General features: G+C 47.5%; 1 protein-coding gene across 5 annotated transcripts in view; it reads left to right on the forward strand.

The window, feature by feature from the left end:
* The window catches only part of HNF1B (HNF1 homeobox B), a 51478-nt gene extending 32045 nt beyond the window's left edge, over nucleotides 1–19433 (forward strand). For 2 of the 5 annotated variants that reach the window (XM_054574801.1, XM_054574803.1), the window contains exons 6-9: nucleotides 3346–3481; nucleotides 7331–7525; nucleotides 9957–10075; nucleotides 18490–19433. In XM_054574801.1, coding sequence (XP_054430776.1) covers nucleotides 3346–3481; nucleotides 7331–7525; nucleotides 9957–10075; nucleotides 18490–18510 — 471 coding nt within the window. In that variant the 3' untranslated portion in view covers nucleotides 18511–19433. The remainder of the gene's footprint in view (nucleotides 1–3345; nucleotides 3482–7330; nucleotides 7526–9956; nucleotides 10076–18489) is intronic. The other 3 variants (XM_054574802.1, XM_054574804.1, XM_054574805.1) reach the window with 2 other exon arrangements.
* Nucleotides 19434–19752: the final 319 nt, after the last annotated feature.

The following is a 19752-nucleotide window of genomic DNA, read 5'->3' on the forward strand; positions in this document are numbered from 1 at the left end:
CTACCTTGTGAGAGGCACAGATAAGTCTCTATGGGTTCTCAACGGTCACTTTGAGACCTGAACAAGTAGGGATAAGAAATACCCGGGCTTCCCCAGAGAAGGGGCCTTGTGAAAGAGGTCTTGACTTCTCCGTGGATGGAACCTTCCAAGTCTCCGCTCCTTTGCTTAAAGGCCCTTGGGGTTTCCCTTTGAGCCTCCCCACTCGTTCCCCTGAGAGGCAAACTGCCTCACGGGGGGCCAGGGCTGCTCCAAGGGCAGCCTGTGGACACACTTTCTTCTTTTTCCTGTTCTGCTTGGCAGTGCCCTAATGGGCAGTATATTCTTGGATTGATGATTGACCAAGACAGCACACCTCAACATGAGCAAACACCTGGACGTTTGTTTGCATGGACCAGCTTTTCACTAGCCTCCAACACCCTGGCTCATATATTATGTCACTGTTACTGGGAGCCCAAATTCAAGAGTCTGTTTTCTGTTAATATCTAACAGATCTTGGCCCACCGATGCAAGAGGGGAATATGGTTAAAAATAGTGCAGGCAGGGGGACCAGTGTGTCCAAATCCTGAGCTCTGTTATTTGTCACCAATAGGATGGGTGTTGCTTAACGTGAGTTTTCTTTTCTGTAAAATAAAGGGTCATGGTTTTGAGAACTGCCTGTAGCTCTTCTGTTCTTTGAGTAACCTCTGTACAAGGAATGGCAATTTCTGTGTCCTGACTTTCAGTAGGACATGCAAAGAGCTGGCCAGGTTTAGGGTTGCAGCCTGTGCATGTTGAGACTTGTTTTTTTTTAAGCATGTACTGGATATTTTCACAGCATCAAAGCACTGTGACCTAGTGGTGGAAAGCTCAGGCCTTGGAACCAGGTGGCTGCTTTGAACACCAACACTACCACTTGGGCACATTTCCTTAACTTCTTGAACTTCAGTTTCCCTGTAGAGTAATAGGTTGTTGGCAGATAAAGCACTTAACATAGTGAAAGGACTGCAAATGGCAGCATGAAGTTAATTCAAGCTCAGTGAATTATCCTCTAAGAATCATGACAGATCCTTGGCAACTCCCTGGCTTCCATCCGTCCTGGAGGCAAACAGAAAATAATGGCTGCATTTCTGAGTGGGAAGGGACTTGACCAAGATTACCCAAACGTAGTAAGTGGGCGGGATTTAAACTCCAGCAAAACTGGGTTTGGACTCTGGCTTCCTCGCTTCCAGTCAAATGACATAGAGCTGGTCTCTCAACTCTTCTGAAGATCTATTTCTTAATCTATAACATAGGGGCAGTCATCATAATGCCTTCTCCATTTGTGTCATTATCTATTGAGGACAGTCAGGGAAAGCGCTTCACAAACCCTAAAGCCATACACATTTGCATTGTTTTTACCACTGGGCATCCATACTTCTCTTTCACCATTAAAATCTAGCACTGAAATGATAGAAATTACTGTCATTTCTTTGACTTTTCCTAAAGGACTACATCACCCATGGGAAGTCTGAAGCCATGTTACTGTTTCTTCCTTTTTTTTTTTTAATGACTCTGACATTTTGAAAAACAAGTCCAGCAAACAGGCTGGTTCTCTCTTGTTTAATGTGGCTGGAATTCCTTCTTGGTCACCTGACCCCTAACTCACTTCTTGATGCTCATTTTAAAAACACAAACAAACCTGTTTGGTTTTTTTCTTTCTTTCTTTTTCAAATTAACCTTGGAAGCTATGGGGTTGATCAGAAGGGTGGGGCAGGAGGGAGATAGTGTCTCACCTGGGTGCCGGTGCAAGACCTATAATCTAAGCAGCCCTGGGTAATGAGCGATACAGGAAGAGAAACTGGACTACTCAGACCTCTGATGTACGTCTGCATCCTGCCTCGAAAGCTCTTCTCAGGGTCCCTGATGGTAACAAGATGCTCTGGGTTAGTTCAGAATAAGAGGGGATGTCCTTTATTAATAATATTTTTAAAAATTATTTTAAAACTATAAATAGTAAACAGCTTTGTCATGAAAAAAGTATAGTGTGTGTGTGTGTGTGTGTGTGTGTGTAAAACTGATATTTCCTTATAACTAATGGGGAAACATGGGAAGCATTTGTGATAACATCAGCATCAATGCAAGCACAACTATGACAGCTGTTATTATTTAATACTATTCAGAAAGTTCCAACCAATGCAATATAACATGTACACATAGGAAGAGACCCTAACAGCATTATATGCTTTTATAATATGATGCTTTTATATGCTTGGAAAAATAAAGAAAATCAAAACCGAAAAGACATTAGGAATAAGTAAAAGGATTCAATCATCAATAAAAAGATTCAGAGTGGCCGTGTATGTAGTACATACATAAAAATCAGTAGCTTTTTCTTACTAAACTCTCATTAATATAATGGTAAAACAGAATGGGGATACCTGGAACCCAAGGCTTATTTTAGTAGCTTTATCATTACAATATCAGCTCCAAGGAAGGAAGGAAGGAAGGAAGGAAGGGAGGGAGGGAGGGAGGGAGGGAGGGAGGGAGGGAGGGAGGGAGGGGAGGGGAGGGGAGGGAGGGAGGGAGGGAGGGAGGGAGAAAGGAGGGAAATAAATTCTCATGTATAGTGGAAATTTGGGAAAAATAGAGAAGTTCAATAATGGCTGATCTCCCTCAACCCTTAGCAATAATTGTAGAAGTGGGGGAAAGTCCTCTATTAAGGTAAGAACTTGAGTTCTGGAGTCAGACAGACCTAAGCTTAAATACCAGATGTACCATTTACTACTTGTTGAATCTTAGGCAATACACACATCTACTCCGAGCCCCAGTTTTTTCATCAGTGTAATGAGAATGGCAGAAGTATCTTCCTCATGGGACTATTGTGAGGTTTGTGACTTAATGTCTGAACAGTGCTTGGGTAGAGCCTGTAGCCAGTGAGAGCTTCCCTGCTCTCACTGCAGAGTCCAGGACATTTCTTCCGTTATTATTTTTAGCAATCACTTGTCTTTAACACGTATAACATAGAAGGCATAGAGCAGAACAGAGGGTACTTCCAAAGTGAGCACAGGATGCTCCTATAATACCCAAGGGCAGAAGAATCTCTAAGACAGGCTAGTAACTCAAAGGTAGTCAGCAAATAGAAACACCATAAAGGAAGGATTATTGTCTATTTTACTTAGTGCTCTATCTTCAGCACCTAGAACAGTTCCTACTCAGAAGTAGGTGCTTAATAATTGTTATTGAGTGAATAAGTGAATGAACAAACGAATGAGTGAATGAATTCACCCATTAATTAGTTGTGCCAAGGAATTGCTAAGTGATGTCATTCTAGGCACTGCTCTCTGCAGTTCTAGTTCCACTCATGGTGCTCTTGTTTTTTCTCTCCAGCAGATCTCGGTCTCAGGAGGTGGTTTGCCCCCCGTCAGCACCTTGACAAATATCCACAGTCTGTCCCACCATAACCCCCAGCAATCTCAAAACCTCATCATGACACCCCTCTCTGGAGTCATGGCCATTGCACAAAGTAAGTTCCGTTCTTAGTCAGAAAACTTGGGGGCACAGAGAAGCAGCGTGGGAAGTGAGTCAACCTGATAAGAAGGGACTAAAGAAGACCCCCTTCAAACTCACCCACCGCTTGTAGGTTTGACTCACTTTGTTTAGTTCCTTATATCTCTCTTCAATGTTTAATGTAATGAAATGGAGTAGAATCTTGGTCATAGTTTACCAGCTGTGCATCCTGTTTCCAATCGTTGAACCTTTATGAGGTATAGTTTTCCTCATCTGTAAAATGGGTTGCTGATCAATGACAGTGTGCCCAGGCATACTTGTAAATCTGTAAAGCATGAGTATGTGTAATACTGTGGCTTATGCTTTTATCTAGTGTTCATTCCTATCGCTAAGTATATGGTAGATCCTACACCGGTCCCCAATCATTTTGGCACCAGGGGCTAGTTTTATGGGAGACAGTTTTTCCACGAATGTGTTGGGGGCTGCTGGAGACAGGACCTCCTGGGTGAGCTCAGGTGGTAATTCGACGGACGCTTTGCTCCCCTGCCCGCCACTCACCCCCTGCTGTGCAGCATGGTTCCTGACGGGCCACAGACCAGTACCGGGCCACAGCTGGGGGGTTGCGGACCCCTGCTCCAGGAGGAGGCTGTGCTGATGCTTCTTTGTATTGGTGAAGATGGAGTGAGACCTGATGGGCTTCCTTCTAAACAGGGGAGTTTTGTGTGATCGGATGAGACCTCTTTGGCTAGTGGTAAAAATGCAGTGAGAGGGAACTCTGAGGGAAATGGTCATAATATCCCTGGGTCTTTAAGGAGAAATAGGTTGTTGAGCCCATGCCTTGAAGATGGGGAGATGGGTCAGGTTCTTCCAGCTCCAGGAGGCTCATATGACACGGTGACCCCACCTCAGATGGACCATTTCAGGCCCAGGAAAGGTGACGCGGGCTGTGTCTTTGGATGCCCCTCTCAGACTTTTAACCTTAATGAGTATCCAGTGTGTTTTCAGCTTCCTCATGACAGTTTAGGCCAAGCTGTACCAGTCCGGGACTCCGGGAAGTATTCCTCAGACGGCTCAGACACATTGGTCATCTTTCTTTCAACCTGGGGCTGCCCTCTTGTCCTCATGGTCTCCTTTGTGTCAAGTGCCCATGTTGGCTACCTCTTTGTTTTAGTCCTGCCTTTTCCTCTCCTTCCCTACTGTCTCCCTAAAGAAGCTTTAGCCAGGAGAGCAACTTGGGGCACTTCCGAAGAGAATGACTTACATGCTCTTTAAGGATAAAACAGGACTGGGCCCATCGGAGGGACACAGATTTACGGAATGAGTATGTGGGGCTCTCACCCTACCCTTAGCTGCTTGGAGGTTGATAGACTCCACATTAATTGCAGAGGGAAGTGGAAGTGGAAAAAACCCTTAGAGGACTTACAGAATAATAAATTACTTTAAATTTACTGCCTTTTCACTGGGTCCTCTCCAGAAATATGCTAACCATACTAATAGCACTGAGAATGAAATAGGCTACCCCAAACCAGCTTACATGCCATCTGGAAGGTTTGAGTCAGTGTCCTGTGGGTAACATCTCCCACCTCTTTATTTCTACAACCATAATTATGCACAAACTGTCCTACTTATCTTCTTTCTTCCCATGTCAAGCTTTGGCTGACACACACAGTTACATGTTAACACAGAGAGCAGTTACATGTTTTCTTAGGCACTACCTGAACTGAAATTTTCCCTGAGGCTATTCCATATTTTTCAGTTTAGTTCCTTCTCATTTTCTTCACCCATGCTTCTCTGCCTTCTCATAACCATCTTGATCTCCCACTGCAACCCCAGAGTGTACCTTGAGCTGTCTCCATGTGTGTGTACCTGGGGCGGGAGGGAGCATGACGGATGGTGAGGATCACCGGAAAACGTGGCTCATCCTGGTGGTGCCCTGCCTGTGGGGTGCCAGGAAGAGGAATTAGTAGCAGGCACCCTCTTTTAGCCAACTCATGTCCCGTTGATACGTGGGCCACAGAGGCCGGGACGAATGTGATGACAAATTACTTGGCAGTGCCAATTCCTCGTTCTCCACTCATCTACTGGCCTGGTTCTTAAGCAGGAACCAGGGCCCAGAAAATAGAAGAAAAGGCCAAGAGTCACACTCCATGGGAGCTAGCATGACATCAGTGGCTCTCAGTCCTGGGATTGAGGCACATCAGGGTCACAGACTGTGTTGAAAATAAGATTCCTGGGCCTCACCTCTAAAGGTTCTGACTCATGAAGTCTTGGGTGGGGCCCGGGAATGTCTATTTCTTAAAGAGCTCGCCTAGATGGTTCTAAAACACAGGCAGGTTTCAGAACTGTGCGCTCAAATGGCATCCACTCTAGACAGGATAATTTGCTTTTCTGGGCAGAGATTCCCCAACGGGCAGTAACAACGGGCTCTGGGGAAACAGCAAACCTGTTTCCTAGGGGCTTCCTAGGAGACTGAGACCATCAGTAGAAGGGGGAGAGGGAGACTGCGTATCAGGGTATCAGGTGAGACAGTGGCTTGGGGAGAAGCTGAGCCCCTGTGGGGAACTGGAGATAGTGCTATTCTGAGGGAGATCCTAGGACCCCGCCTCCCAGCCCCACCCAGGGGAGCCAGGAAGCGGCTTATTCCTCTCACCTTTTAGGTTTCCGATAACAATATCAGCTAAAGCCCTGAGTAGGCGATTGTTGAGGCCTTTGTGCTATCTCCAGGGAGGACTCCCCACAGACCTGCTTGTGAAACCCTCTTCATTTCAGGAAAGGCTCTCTGGGTGTCCCTCCCACATGTGCTTAAAAGAGACCTTTCTCTGGATTTCCTTCTCCATTTCATTCTCCCCTCGCCTTCCCACCCTCACCCCCGAGAAAGCGAGGTCAAAGGATCATTGGCAGCTCCAGGAGAGAGCTGGGGGTATCTGCCCCCGATCCTCTCATCCCCACTCCCACCTGCCCCAGCTGGCTTCCCCAGAGTTCCGCCCAGGGAACAGATGGAAGGTGGGTACCAGGGACCCAATCTTCGCAGTGCCGGCCCCAGCTCTAGAAAGGCCTCAGGATATAGACAGTACAGAACCACAGAAGTCCTCATGCCCCCAGATCAGAAAGATGGCAAGACCCACTCTCACTGCCAACCTTTAACTTACTACTTCCCCCTCCCAGTACCTGCTCTTTGGATGCCACAAGCCCAGGTGTTGCCAGCTAAGATATGCCACTATGGAGCCTGGCTGAGTTCCAGGGTTTTTTCCCCTTATTGCTGCAGTCAGGAGAGTGAGCACCTAGCCTCCCGCAGGGTCTTTGCACAAACTGCCAAATGAGTGCCTTCAGGCTTCATACTCCCAGGACTGTGTAGGTTGCTTTGTTTTGTCTTTTAATCAAAATTTGGGTCTCTGCACACTCCTGCCCTCTGCTGGAAAGACAGATCTGGGCAATAATCCGTTCCTCACAGTGGCCTCCCTTAACTCTGCCCGCAGGGCTCTGCCAGCACGAGCCTCTCTCAGAGGCAGGCGGGGATGGAGTGAGCAAGTAGGGTTTGCTTTCCCAGGGCCCTGGCAGCCTCAAGGAGTGAATTTTGGGAGGTCACATGATTTTGGGAGACTCTCTGGCCTCAGTCAGATCTGCTTAAAGCCCATTTCCAATGACAGCTCACTGTGGAATTTGAGCAAGTCCCTTAATCTCTTCAAGCCTCAGTTTCACTGTCTGTAAAAATGGGCCTATAAAATCACTTCTGATGCAGTCTCCCGTGGAACCAGCTCAGCCCAATGCCGGCCACGGAGTAGGGCTTCCGTCGATGGCCATTGCCATACATTCAACTCTCCTCACCGCTGAAGCCGCCACTGATCTTTCCCTCTTGCCCCCACAGGCCTCAACACCTCCCAAGCGCAGAGCGTCCCCGTCATCAACAGTGTGGCCGGCAGCCTGGCAGCCCTGCAGCCAGTGCAGTTTTCCCAGCAGCTGCACAGCCCTCACCAGCAACCCCTCATGCAGCAGAGCCCGGGCAGCCACATGGCCCAGCAGCCCTTCATGGCCACTGTGACTCAGCTGCAAAACTCACACAGTAAGGACATGGGCGTGCCCGGAAGGAACGCAGAGGGCCCTCAACCGCCAACCTCTTCCCTCGCTGGGTCTGAACTTTCTCTGAAGTTGATCGGTTTGGTCCCTTCTTCCTACCTATGCTCAACCAAGACAGCTTTTCAAGCATAACTCTTGGGTGGTGCTCTGCCTTTCCTATTCCTCTCCTCTACCCTCAAGATTCCAGGGAATGTCTGAACAATTGAGATCTCCCTATAAGAGGAGTTGAAGGGAGAGAGCAGGGGCAGTGAGTATGTGGGACATGTGCCACAGTTCCCCACTCTGGCACCTGGGGATGGTATCACCAGTCAACTACAGCACATTTCCCAATGAGCCTTAATTTAGCGTTTTCAATCCAAAAGTCCAAGAAGCCATCACCAAGTGATTATAGGTGGCATACAATTTTCATCCTATTTACCCATGGATGGGGTACCCATGGATGGGGGACCATTCTAGAGTCCCCATGTTCTCTGATTTACACACTCCAAGCATCATGAATCATGAATATAGAAGGAAAATACCAGCTGTATGCCTTCCCGGACAAGGAATATTAGCATCTCTGCCCCCCACACAGAGGCTACTTCCCATCTCCTGTGTCTACACCTACCTTCAGTCTACCTTTCAACCACTCATTTCCCACCCACCCCCAGCCCCTGTAGCTCTCCCCACCCCCAACCTGAGCCCCAGGGCCATAGTCCTCTGGCCATAGTAGGGTAGAGCCCCTGTCCTACTAAACTGGGGAGAAATCATGGAAAGGATGGCTTCCCTGTGTCAGGCATGATCCCACAGGAACATCAGAGAAGTCTCTGGAATACAGTGGTAGTCATGGAGTTAGACAGACCTAGATTTAAATCCTGGCTCTGAGACTTACCAGCTATGCAGCCATTGGTACATTTCTTGTACATTGGTCCACTCTGAGCCTCAATTTCTTCATCCATAAAATGGAAATACCGTGCATGTAGAGTGATTACAGAGGTAAAAATAGTTGTGAACTGTTTGGTAAACATCAAGAGTTATAGAAGTCCACGTGACTGTTTATGAAGGGACTCCTTACCAAGAGGAGGCAGCAATGAGGAAGAGGATTTCATTTCTCCACTCACTGCCCCAGGCAGAGCTGCCAAGTGGAGGGAGACAGTCAGGTTCAGCTGCCTTCTATCCTCTGGGCGCTATCCCCCCTCAGGCCTGTGGAGCTGGTTTCTAAGCACCATCTCACATTCCAATCACATTTTCGTGGCTTGTAAAACATCTGCCACAGCGTGTCGCAGAATCTGGGAGCTCCTGTGCCCTAGTTCCCTTCTTCTCGGGGCTTGACAGTATGCTCCCCATGTGCCCCTGGCGCCTCACCTGGGCAGGCTTTCTCTGTGGCTTTCTGGGTGGGTGGGACAGTCAGAGAGAGATCAGCAGAGATCCACGAACTGCCGAACTGCCGAGGCCCAGCTGGCCCGGCTGGCTACAAAGAGATAGCCCCCGGGGCCCCAGACCAGGAACTGACCAGCCTCCCTCCACAGGAAGGGCAGGCTGAGGCAGCAGGCAGCGACCTTCACCCCTGTTCCCTACTTCGAGGACTCCTTGGTAGAACAGGCTGGTCCCTCCCTTAAGGCCAAGCGTCCACATGTTTTCATTAGTTGGTCATGTGGCCTGGAATTTACATAAATCTTATGGATAACTGGTTTGAGTCAAAAGGTTCCAGGCTTGGTGGGCAAGTACTAAGAAAAACTAAAAAAGGAGTCACATGTTCCTGGAGGTTTTATTTGATTCTAGTCTCCTTTTATCTACCTTCATATTTCTGGGGTGTCATAAGGCTATGATGTCAGAAGGCATTTAGTGCCAACTGGAAAGCCCAGAATTATTTCAATTAATTATACCCATGTCTAATTACAATTATTAATTAATCTATAATTGCTAGCATGAGCCCTGGCACTTGAGTCCTGGCTGGAATAGTAAGCATGCGCCTGTCAGCTCCTTCGCGTTTGCCAGCTACTTAGGGTGCTTTCGACTTAAAATCTCAGATGTCCCACATGTGCCTGAGGGTCACGTGGTGGTACCCAGGCACCTAACACTTTATTGAAAATCAGGGGAACAGAACTGCTGCCCACCACTACATACTAGGCACTGTGCAAGGCTGTCTATCTGGTACAAAGTGTTTTAAACATGATCTCTTCTAATCCTATAGCAGACATCACTCCCATTCTTCTGGCAGGAAACGGAAGCTAAGTAACTTGGTTAAGGAGCCAGGATTTAAACACATGCCCATTCTTTTTACCGTATCACACTGCCTTCCCAAACATCACCATTGTCAGGACCCCCTGCCCCTTTCATCTGCCCATGGACACAGGAGCTGTGGGGTGGGGTGGAGTGGGAAGTGCATGCGCCTGTGTGACCTGCACCTTGATTCTGTCTTCCCTCCGTCTCTCCAGTGTACACACACAAGCAGGAGCCCCCTCAGTATTCGCACACCTCCCGGTTTCCATCTGCGATGGTGGTCACAGATACCAGCAGCATCAGTACGCTTACTAACATGTCTTCCAGTAAACAGGTAATGCCACCGGGAAAGGGCGGTGGGGTAATGGTTAAGGCTATTGATGTGTAGAGAATGTGGCAGGTTTGAACTCAGCCACAAGTCTGGTCCTTCTGCGGCTCCCTGTTACTTGCTAAAGGAATCTCTGAGGTCATGGGCAAGGAAGGTGGGCCACAGGCTAAAAGGGCTTATTGGTCCCCTGGTGCCCCCAACAAGAGCAGCAAATGAGGACTGAAGTGTGATAAGTCACTGGAGCCTGGATTACACCGTGGATTGCCAATGATCTGTGGAAAAGGTATTTCCAAAGAGAGCTCAGGAAGCCAGATCCTCTATGGAGTTTCATGCTTTGTAGGAGGGGCCTTAAGGATTTTCCACAAGTTAGTCAATGGAGAAAGTGAGTAGTAAGTCAGGGATCCTGCAGCTGATTTCCCCATTCCAGAGCCCATTCTGGACCTAGAATGCTCTAAGCTCTAAAGAATGCCCCAATGCCACCATCTCATGGGGACTCCCCAGGAGACAGCCTGTCCTGTCCAGGGGCCCACATCACTTGGTGTTTTACCAAAAAAAAACTTAGAATTGACTTCCTGGTGCACTGAAAGTGGGGAATCCAGAGGCTTAGTCACCATTTCAGTTGGTGACTAATTCCCCTGTCCACACAGAGGTGATGGGGTAGGAAAGACAACCAATAGCAAGGCTCATTGCTGAGCTTGGACAGCTGGATGGTAATGGGGCACTGAGAGTTAGAAAACAGGACAAGATGTTTGAACACAGATGACAATTCCAGAATAACACAATAGGCCTTTTAGTGGCTGGGCTCTCTGCTGTGTGGGAACTGTTTAGCCGTTATTGATTACTAGATAAGTAGGTGACAAACCTTGAACTTCATGTCAGATGCTCTCAGCAGGGTTTGGTCTTGTTGACGGTCTTTTTTCCATCTGAGCTCTGTGAATCACACCTCATCCACTGCCACGTGCTTCCAGCAGGTTCTTTCATGGGCTCGGGGTTCTCAGCTCTTCCCTTTGCCCCAGTCTTCTCCTGAGTCTGCAGTGTTGTGAAGCAGGAGGGTTCTATTCCTGGTGGTACCACTTGCTTGGTGACCTTAACTTCCCTGAGCCTTTGTTTTTTTCCTCTTTAAAACAAGAGTTATAACATCTTCTTGTTCTGCGGATTCGATGAGGTCACCCAGATTAAGGACTGGGTGGGTGCATGCACACAGCCTACGCAGCTGGGCTCTGGAGTTAGGAGGTGAGGGAGAGGCGTGTGGGACCTGCTTTGCTACTCTCCTCTCACCCTATGGAAGATGAAAGGACACCCCCCCCGCCGCCATTGCCTTGCCCTTCGACTCTGTGATTTCCCACTCTTTGTAGTGTGCAGGGAAAACATTTATCTGCGCTCACAAATCTCAATCAGGGGGCAGCCAGGCGCGGCAGGACTGCTTGGGAATACCTTCCCCTTTGAAAGGTTTATCAATCCATCTGCCACTTGGTCAGCCCTAGACAGGACTGTGATTAATTATTTCTGTCTTTCCCAAGTTGACTTTGATGCTTGCTTGTTGAAACAAGTCCTCTGAATTCAGGAAATGGTCTCTTAATCAAAATACTTCAAGATGCTCTCTGAGACACTGCACCAACCCCTGAATGACTTCTCCCCTCCACTGGACAGAGAGGCCAGCCGGCCTTGAAACTGCATGCACTTCCTTCTAAAACTACTGGGACGTTCTCTCCAAGTCCCCAGACATTTCAGAAGTCTGGTGGCAGACTCACTTCCAGGATGATGATTGTATTTAGTAAGGATAAAGCTATTAATTTAACATTTTACAGTTTGTACTTCTCACGAACATCATCTCATCATTTTCTCTTTACTGAAACCTCCTAAGAAGTACAAAGAAATGAACTAAGGCTCAGAGATGGAAAACGTTCTGCCCAGGGTCACACAGATGATAAATGCTAGAGCTGAACCTCCAGATTTTGGTCTTTGACTAAATCCTGGACTCTTTCCACTTAAGCAACACTTGCCTTCCAATACCCATCTTTAAAATGCCTATGGTAATTGTGGCTCTTGAGGTCTTTAACAATCAGAAATGAAAGTAAAAATTAGCCCCACACATATTATATTTTGATCAGGACAAGAGAGAATGAGAAAGGTGGAATGAAGTAGAATGAGTATAAAGGAACCCAAGGTAAAGAAAATTTGTACAAACTGTTCCAAAGACAAAGAATCAAAAGTGATTTCCAAAAGATACCTGATGGTAAATATGCTTTTTTGGTTTGTTTTAAAATATTATTTTCTGAAAGGAGTTTCAAGACCATTGCTAGGAATCAGGGGCACAGAGAATGAGAGGAGGGTCCTTGGTCAAATATGTTGGGAGAATTTTTGGCCTAAACAGCACAAGTTAAACAGCACAAGGCAGGGCTTCCAGAATCTTTCAGGTGCTGATGGGTGCACTGAACAGGGGCATTCGTGTGCACCTTGCTCTTCAATGATTGAGTCAAAGTGACACAGCCGGGGCAATGCTACTACAGAGGCAGCCTAGAGCGCTAGGAAAAGCCAGCAGATCCAAGCTGACCCCAGCCCCTTCACCCCTTGCTACATGACCATAAGCAGTAGATTCACTGCTGTGAGACAGTTTCTTCATCTCATAGGAGAAAACCCCACCCCAATCTCACAGAGTATTCAAAGTGCCTAAGAGAGTGGCTGGTACGTAGACCAGTACTCAAAGCGGTAACCCTCTCCCTGTTCGTTTTCCTTTTTGTGATCCTTTAGGAGACACCTTCCATCCCCTCTTTCAATATTTAACTCATTGCTTGGTCTACATGTGGTGAAAGTGGTTCTGACAATAAAATTTCTCAGCATAGGACCAGCTCTCAAGCACACCCTATGCCTTGGGCCTGGGCTCCAGATCCCTGCTTCCTATTCTTCTGCTGACACACAGATGCCTTCTCATCCACCTCCCAGGAAAAACGCAAATAGTTCAGGAGTTTCTCAAAGCATCCAGGCCCTTTCTGCTTTGCTAAATGCTTGGGCTATCATAGATGTTCAGTAAACAATGAATGAATGAATGAATGAATGAATGAATGAATTCAGAACTAGCATTTCTGAGTGCCTCCCATATGCTGAGCAGCACTCCAGGTGCTTTTGCATCTTACCTTTCCGGGCTAACCCTCCCGCCCATCCTGCAAAGTAGATATTTGTATACCTGATTTACAAAGCAAAAAAAATTGAGGTTCAAAGATGGGAAGGGATCTGGTCAAGTTCACACAGATGATAAATCTGGAGCTGGACTTCATCCAAATCCAAATGGTTTTGGAATGAGAGACATTGGTCCACTCACTCTAAATCCAGTCAACAACACTCACCTTCTAATGTCCATTTCTAAGCACCCATAAAAATGACCCAAGGTGATGCAGGTATATAAGGCTAAAGCCAGCATTTGAACTTATATCTGTCTGTTCCCAGTATTTCCACTTGTCAAGATAGACGTGCCCCGGGGCCTTGTGCAGCATGTCTCAGGAACTTCAGCTAGGATTTTCTCATTGGGACTCCTGCAGCTTCTGCCAGCTGTCCTTTCCAGAGTTTATGCCTCCCCCTCCCCCTCAATCTTTGGGTGCTGGCGAGTTACTATCGGAGTGGGTCTGTGCTTGAGCTCCTTCAAAACAATGCTTTGCTAGTCTGGAAACAAGACCACAGCAAGCAGTGACCTCGGTTAGAACAAGTGTGGGCAAGCTGTGGGGCGACTCCTGTTTCCACAGCTTCTCTGCCCACTGCTCCACTTCCTAGTTTATAGAGCGGTCAGGAGAGTGTTCTCAGAGCAGTCCCTGGTCAGGGGTGCTGACAGGGAAGACGCGGGAAGCCTCACCATAAACCCCCTGCAGCTGTTTCCCAGCCAACCAGCCTTCTCCGCGGGCTGTGTGGCAGTACGGTCTGATGTTTTAGAGTACCTCCTTGGGAGTTAGGCAGACCCAGGCTCAAGATTCTTCCATTTTCTAGCTGTGTGACCTCAGGGAAAAGTCTTAGCCTCTCTGAGCTTTAGTTTCCTTACCTGTAACATAAAGATAATGGTCCCTTTTTCATGGGATCATTGAAAGGACTAAGTGCAGTAAGTCTTGTAAAACACTTAGCTCAGTGCTTGCCATGAAACATTCAGTCCCTGGCAGCTGGGTCAAACTGGCTTCCCATGATGGCAACCCTGAGAGCCTCTCAGGCTTAGAAAGGAGTATTCTAAGTGGGAGAGAGCATTCGTTCCTCAGTTGCCATACTTGGAAGGCAGCACAGAGTGATCTTCCTTGTAGTTAAGAGCACAAGGTTTTCTGTTGTTAGGCTGGGCGAGTTACTTAGAATCTCTGTAGAGATTAGTCTCTTCATCTGTAAAATTGGAATTGTAATCATTTATTTTGCTTAATAGAGCTATAACTAATCTAACTTAATAATAATAGAAGTGAGTTATTTATACTCACTGCCTCACTTCCTTACCCCCAATTCTCTCTTGAGAAGACTCCAGACTGGCTTTTGTCCTAACGTTCCACCAAAACCTCTCCTGTCTACTTCACTTATACCTCCACGTTGCCAAATCCAATGGTCACTTTTCTTATTTATTTATTTATGTATTTGTTAAAATTACCATTGATGTTCAGTGTTATTTTGCATTAGTTTCAGGTGTACAATACAGTGTTTAGGCATTTATATAATTTACAAAGTGATCCCCTGATAAATCTAGTACCCACCTAGTCCCATACATAGTTATCGCAGTACTATTGACTATATTCTCTATGCTGTACTTTGTATCCCCATGACTATTTTCTAATTACCAATTTGTACTTCTTAATCCCTTCACCATTTTCATCTAGTGCCCCAACCCCCGTCCCCTCTGACAACAACCATCAGTTTGTTCTTTGTATCTATGTGTTTGTTTCTGTTTTGTTCATTTACTTTGTTCCTTAGATTCTATGACCTCACATGTAAGTGAAATTATGTGGTATTTGTCTTTCTCTGACTTATTTCACTTAGCATAAAACCATGTTGTCACAAATGGTAAGGTTTCATCCTTTTTATGCCTGAGTAATACTCCATTACATATATATAGCTTCATCAATGGTCACTTTTCAATCTCTGTGTCTATCTCTGACACAGCTAATCACCCCTTTCTTTTTTCACTTTGATTCTGGAACATTACGTCCTACAGCACTCTGCATGTCCATGGAAGGCAGCACGTCTTCCCCATATTTACTTGTTGGAGGGTCACTCTCTTCTTGGTTCTTTCCTGGGTAACCTCTACAAATCCCATGGCTTTAGCTCAAGTGTACACACTGAGGGATTCTACAGTTCTGTCTCCTGTGCAGATCTCTCCGCTGAACGCCCATTCACATACCCCGGGCAACTCTGGCCTGTACGTATGCAAGCCTGATACATCTGACAAGCCTGTCCAACTGAACCTGCGTATTTTTCTCCCTATTCCTATTTCTCCCTACTCCAATCGCTTCTTCCTTGGGCTTCTCCATTTCCAAAAATGGTACCAATTGTTCAGGTGAGATCCCTGAGGGTCTCCTTGTTTCTTCTATCCATATCCCACATTCACTCCATCAATTCGTTCTGCTGGGGACCCTCCAAAATTCACCCTAAATCTGACTGCTTCTCACCGCCCATCCGTTCTCTCACTGACGTCCTACAGTGGCTTCTGGCTTCTCACTCCCACTTCCATCTTGCCCCACTATCGTGGGTACAGTCTGTTCACCACACAGCAGCCAAACTTCTCTCTTAAAAAAGGAAATCAATCATGTTAGTCCCCTGTCAATTCTTGCCAATGGCTTCCCATTGCAACCAAACTAACATGGAGACTTCCAAGGCCCTTTGTGCTCAGGCCACTGCCAGCCCTGCTGTTCTCCCCTCCTCCCCCTCCTCCCCCTCCTCCCCCTCCTCCCCCTGTCCCTTGGCTTCAGCTGAGTGGGATCCAACGGGATCCTGCTGCAGAACTCTGCATTTCTGGTATCTTCGTCCGGGAACACTCCTTAACGTGCATCTTTCCACACTTGCTCCCTCATTTCATTCTGCTAAATGAATGAAATGTCACCACCTCAGAGAGGCCCCTCTTCAGCCTCCTCCACAAAGTATTCTCTTTTCCCTCAAGTCCCCCTAGCCTCTCACCATGCTTACTTTTCTACAGACTATTCATCCCCATCTAAAGTTTTATACATATACATGTATATTTGCTTGTTGTCCAAAGCCCTTCCTGAAAGGGTGTGAGGATGTGAACAGGCTCTTGTTCACAGCTGCATCCCCAGTGCCTGAAAAAGTGCTAAGCACGTAGAAGGCACTCACATGTGCCAAATGAATGAATGATAATTACCTGCTCTAAAGGGTTGATGTAAAACTCAGTGCAATGGTGCAAGTAAAGCCCTTACTTAGCATGATGCCGGCACACAGTAGGACCTCAATAAATGTTAGGTCCTTTATATAACAAATCCTCTTAGAATGAGGACATCCTTAACAATCGCCACAGACACCACGCCTTTCAGAGGGGGGCTGTAGTCACTCAGAGACCCTGCGGGCAAGGCCCCCCATGGGGCTGCGTGTGCTGGGTCTCAGTTCTAAGGGACCACAGGGTCCTTCTTATCAGATGTTTGTGTTTAGACTCTGAAGGGGGCAAATAACTCTAGTTCCTTTGACAACATTTAGGGCCCTGCCACCATTTTATTATGTGAGCAAACATTTGATAGCTGGGAAGCCCATCCCTAATGACAGGTCATAGAATCTCGCTGGCGTCTCCTTATCTGCGCTCTTGTTTGCTCTTCTATTGAAACCTGCAAGGTCACAAGCCATTTTCTCTCTCCTCCACCTGAAATCTGAAAATTGGAAAGAAGGCTGATAGTGGCAAGTAAAGAGACGTGAGAATGGGGGTGGGCGGAGGGAGGAAGAGGAGGCAAAGGGTATCAGAGGACCCTGATCAGGGCCTCAAGAATTTAAAAGGGGCAGAAACCCACCTCTGCACATGAATATACAGCTCCCTCCCCCTGTGAAGGGCGCTCCTGGACTGAGGCTTCCAGTACAGCAGCCTCAGTGAGAGCGGTCATGCTGGGCACCGTTCTCAGTGCTTCCTGTGTGTGGGCTCATCCAACCCCTCAGCAACCCCCGTTTTATAGGTGAAGAAACTGAGCTGCAGAGGAAGTAACTAAGAGCTCAAAGCTAGGAGAAGCCTCCTAGCCTCAGAGCATGATAGGAAGAACACGTGCTGGGAGGGCACCCAGAACAGGTTCGAATCTGGCTCCACAGCCTCATAATCCGGAAGCCTCGGACAATCCACAGCGCCCCCTCAAGCCGTTTTCCTAACCGGTGAAATAAACACAATGGCAACCTCGCACAGGGTTACAGTTGGAAGGACTGAGTAAGGAAACGATAACAGGTTCGCAGGCCTGTACTAGCAGTGGTCGGTGCGTGTGTATGTATGTGAGTGTGTTTGAGGGGGTGTCTTCAGAGAAGGAGCCACTAAACCAAAAGGCAGAAACTTTCTCTGAGATGCCAGCATAAGTAAACATGGAGGAGGGGACGGAGGAAACACAAAAGGGACTCTTTGGAAGGAAAAGAAGGGTGATGTCCCATGACAGTTGAAATGAATGAGGCCCGGGGCTCTGGAAGGGACTCTGCCCCGTGATGGGGGTGTGGCCCCTCTCAGGGGCTTTTCCCATGCCTGCTGGGGTCTCTCCCCTCCTCCCCAGCCCACCAGAAAGGTCTGGCATCAGAGACCTTCGGCCTTTGGATTTTCTTTCCCACTCCTCCCAGTTTCTTGTCCTAATAGTAACAAACCTTAGAAAGCACTTTGCAATTTCCCACGCCCCTTCCCTGATGCATCATTGGAACAGGTGCTGCTTTTCTCCTGTGCCTTATGGCCTTGATGCTCCAAGTAGGGCAGCAGCGTCAGCACATCCTGGGAGCTGATTAGAAATGCAGATGCTCAGGCCACCCCAGGCCCACTGACTCAGAATCTCCATTTTCACAGGATCTCTGGTACTCATAGGTCCGTTAAAGTTTGGGAACCAGTGGTCTCGGAAACCCTGCTCTTAGAGGTCCCACTTCCACGAGAGGCAAGAGCTGACCATCCAGCTGCTGTTGCAACCACACTGAGCACTTTAAAAACACCACTCTCACAGAAAGAGGAGCCCAAGTTCAGGATAAAGGTCAGCGAGTAAATGACTATTTCAAGGTCTGCGGCAGTTCCCTCCTCTCTTCTGAAGTGGCTGGAAAAGCTGGCTAGCAGGTTTTGCTAGAGAAAGTGTGCTTCAGAGGCAAGACCGCAGACCTGAGCAGGCTCTTGGACCCCAGCCATCCACTCCCAGCTTTTTGCTGGCCGTCTTGGGTCTCAGCTCTCCTAGAGAAGCCAAACCTAATGGCCCATGTCCCTGCCAATGGCACACAGCTGAGCTCTCTCTCCTTTCTCTCTGCAGTGTCCTCTGCAAGCGTGGTGATACCCACACATCACTCACTTTGTGCACAGCAACAAGGATCCTATTTTCCACACCATCACTCTCTGGGCAGCTGTCACGGAAAAGCCCAGTGACCTGACAAGCACCTGCAAGAGGTCCCTGCTTACCTGACGTCCTGCTGGTACCTCGGACAATCTGTTCTCAGGAGATGCAGCCCGAAGCCCAGCTTCCCTTCTATGCAGTATTGTCACGATGCCTCTCCCAAGATGCCATGTCCTCCCGTCCGTCCCAGAGGTGGGAGACAAGAAACCACGGAAGAGGAAGAGAGAAAGCCGTAGTGTCTACATTATGCTCCTTCACTGAACAAACTGATGTGAAAACTTGAATCTGTTACTCAAAGAGGAGAGGAGAACATGTGCTATTGAACTGAGCCAAACATTGTAAATATCAGCTCTCCCTCCCCCAGCCCCCACCCCAACTGATCTTGAGATTTCTTTTAAAGAAGTAAATTTGTCCAATGGGTGTAAACTGTAAACTACTGTAATTAAGTGCAATTTCCCCTCCACTTCCTCGCCCCTCTGTTGTGTATGTAATACTAAAGTGTCTATTAGTTTTCTTTGTAAAGGTCAGAGTTGAGTTTTCAAAGTGATTTGCCCCTTTTCCCTTCCCCTATGGAGAAATATCTGAAGTTGGAAGTAAAGCCCTTGCGTCCTGCCTTATACCTGGACACACACAAGGACACTGTATATTTTGGACTAACTGCCAGCTGACTCCAATCTCCTGACGTTGTCACACCTCGGAATCCCTGAAGGGGCTGAACATAGTGTCAGAGAAACATTCTAGCTTCTGGTGGGGCTGGTGGGTTCAGCTAATGCACCCCCAAGAAACCACAAGGCAGGGAAAGTGACCATTTGATAGCATAAGAAAAAGTTGTCCTTTCAGAAAGCCTCCCATTAAAACTATTTCATCACTGCCCAGAGTCTCGTATTTCTGTCTCTGACACTTTCGCTGCCACCGTTCTACCAAGGACCCTGTGCCCCTGCCTCCTTGGAATTTTCCACTTGCTCTGCGGGGCTCCCTGCCGCATTCCCATGTCTTCCTGCTGCCTTTACTGCTGAGGTATGGAGAGTTGGTTCTCCCGGCCAGGCTCCCCAAGTCCATCACCAGGAATCTGGCCAGAGTGGGAGCGAAAACCTTTTTCTTCTTTGCAACTCACAGGAGTCAAATGATAGAGCCAATTCTCAGTGACTGGTTATAGGAACAGAAAGAAAGCAGGAAGAATGG

Source organism: Pteronotus mesoamericanus, unplaced genomic scaffold (assembly GCF_021234165.1).
Source record: "Pteronotus mesoamericanus isolate MK-2021 breed Mesoamerican mustached bat unplaced genomic scaffold, CSHL_Meso_final contig_269, whole genome shotgun sequence".
In the NCBI taxonomy this organism is placed as follows: domain Eukaryota; kingdom Metazoa; phylum Chordata; class Mammalia; order Chiroptera; family Mormoopidae; genus Pteronotus; species Pteronotus mesoamericanus.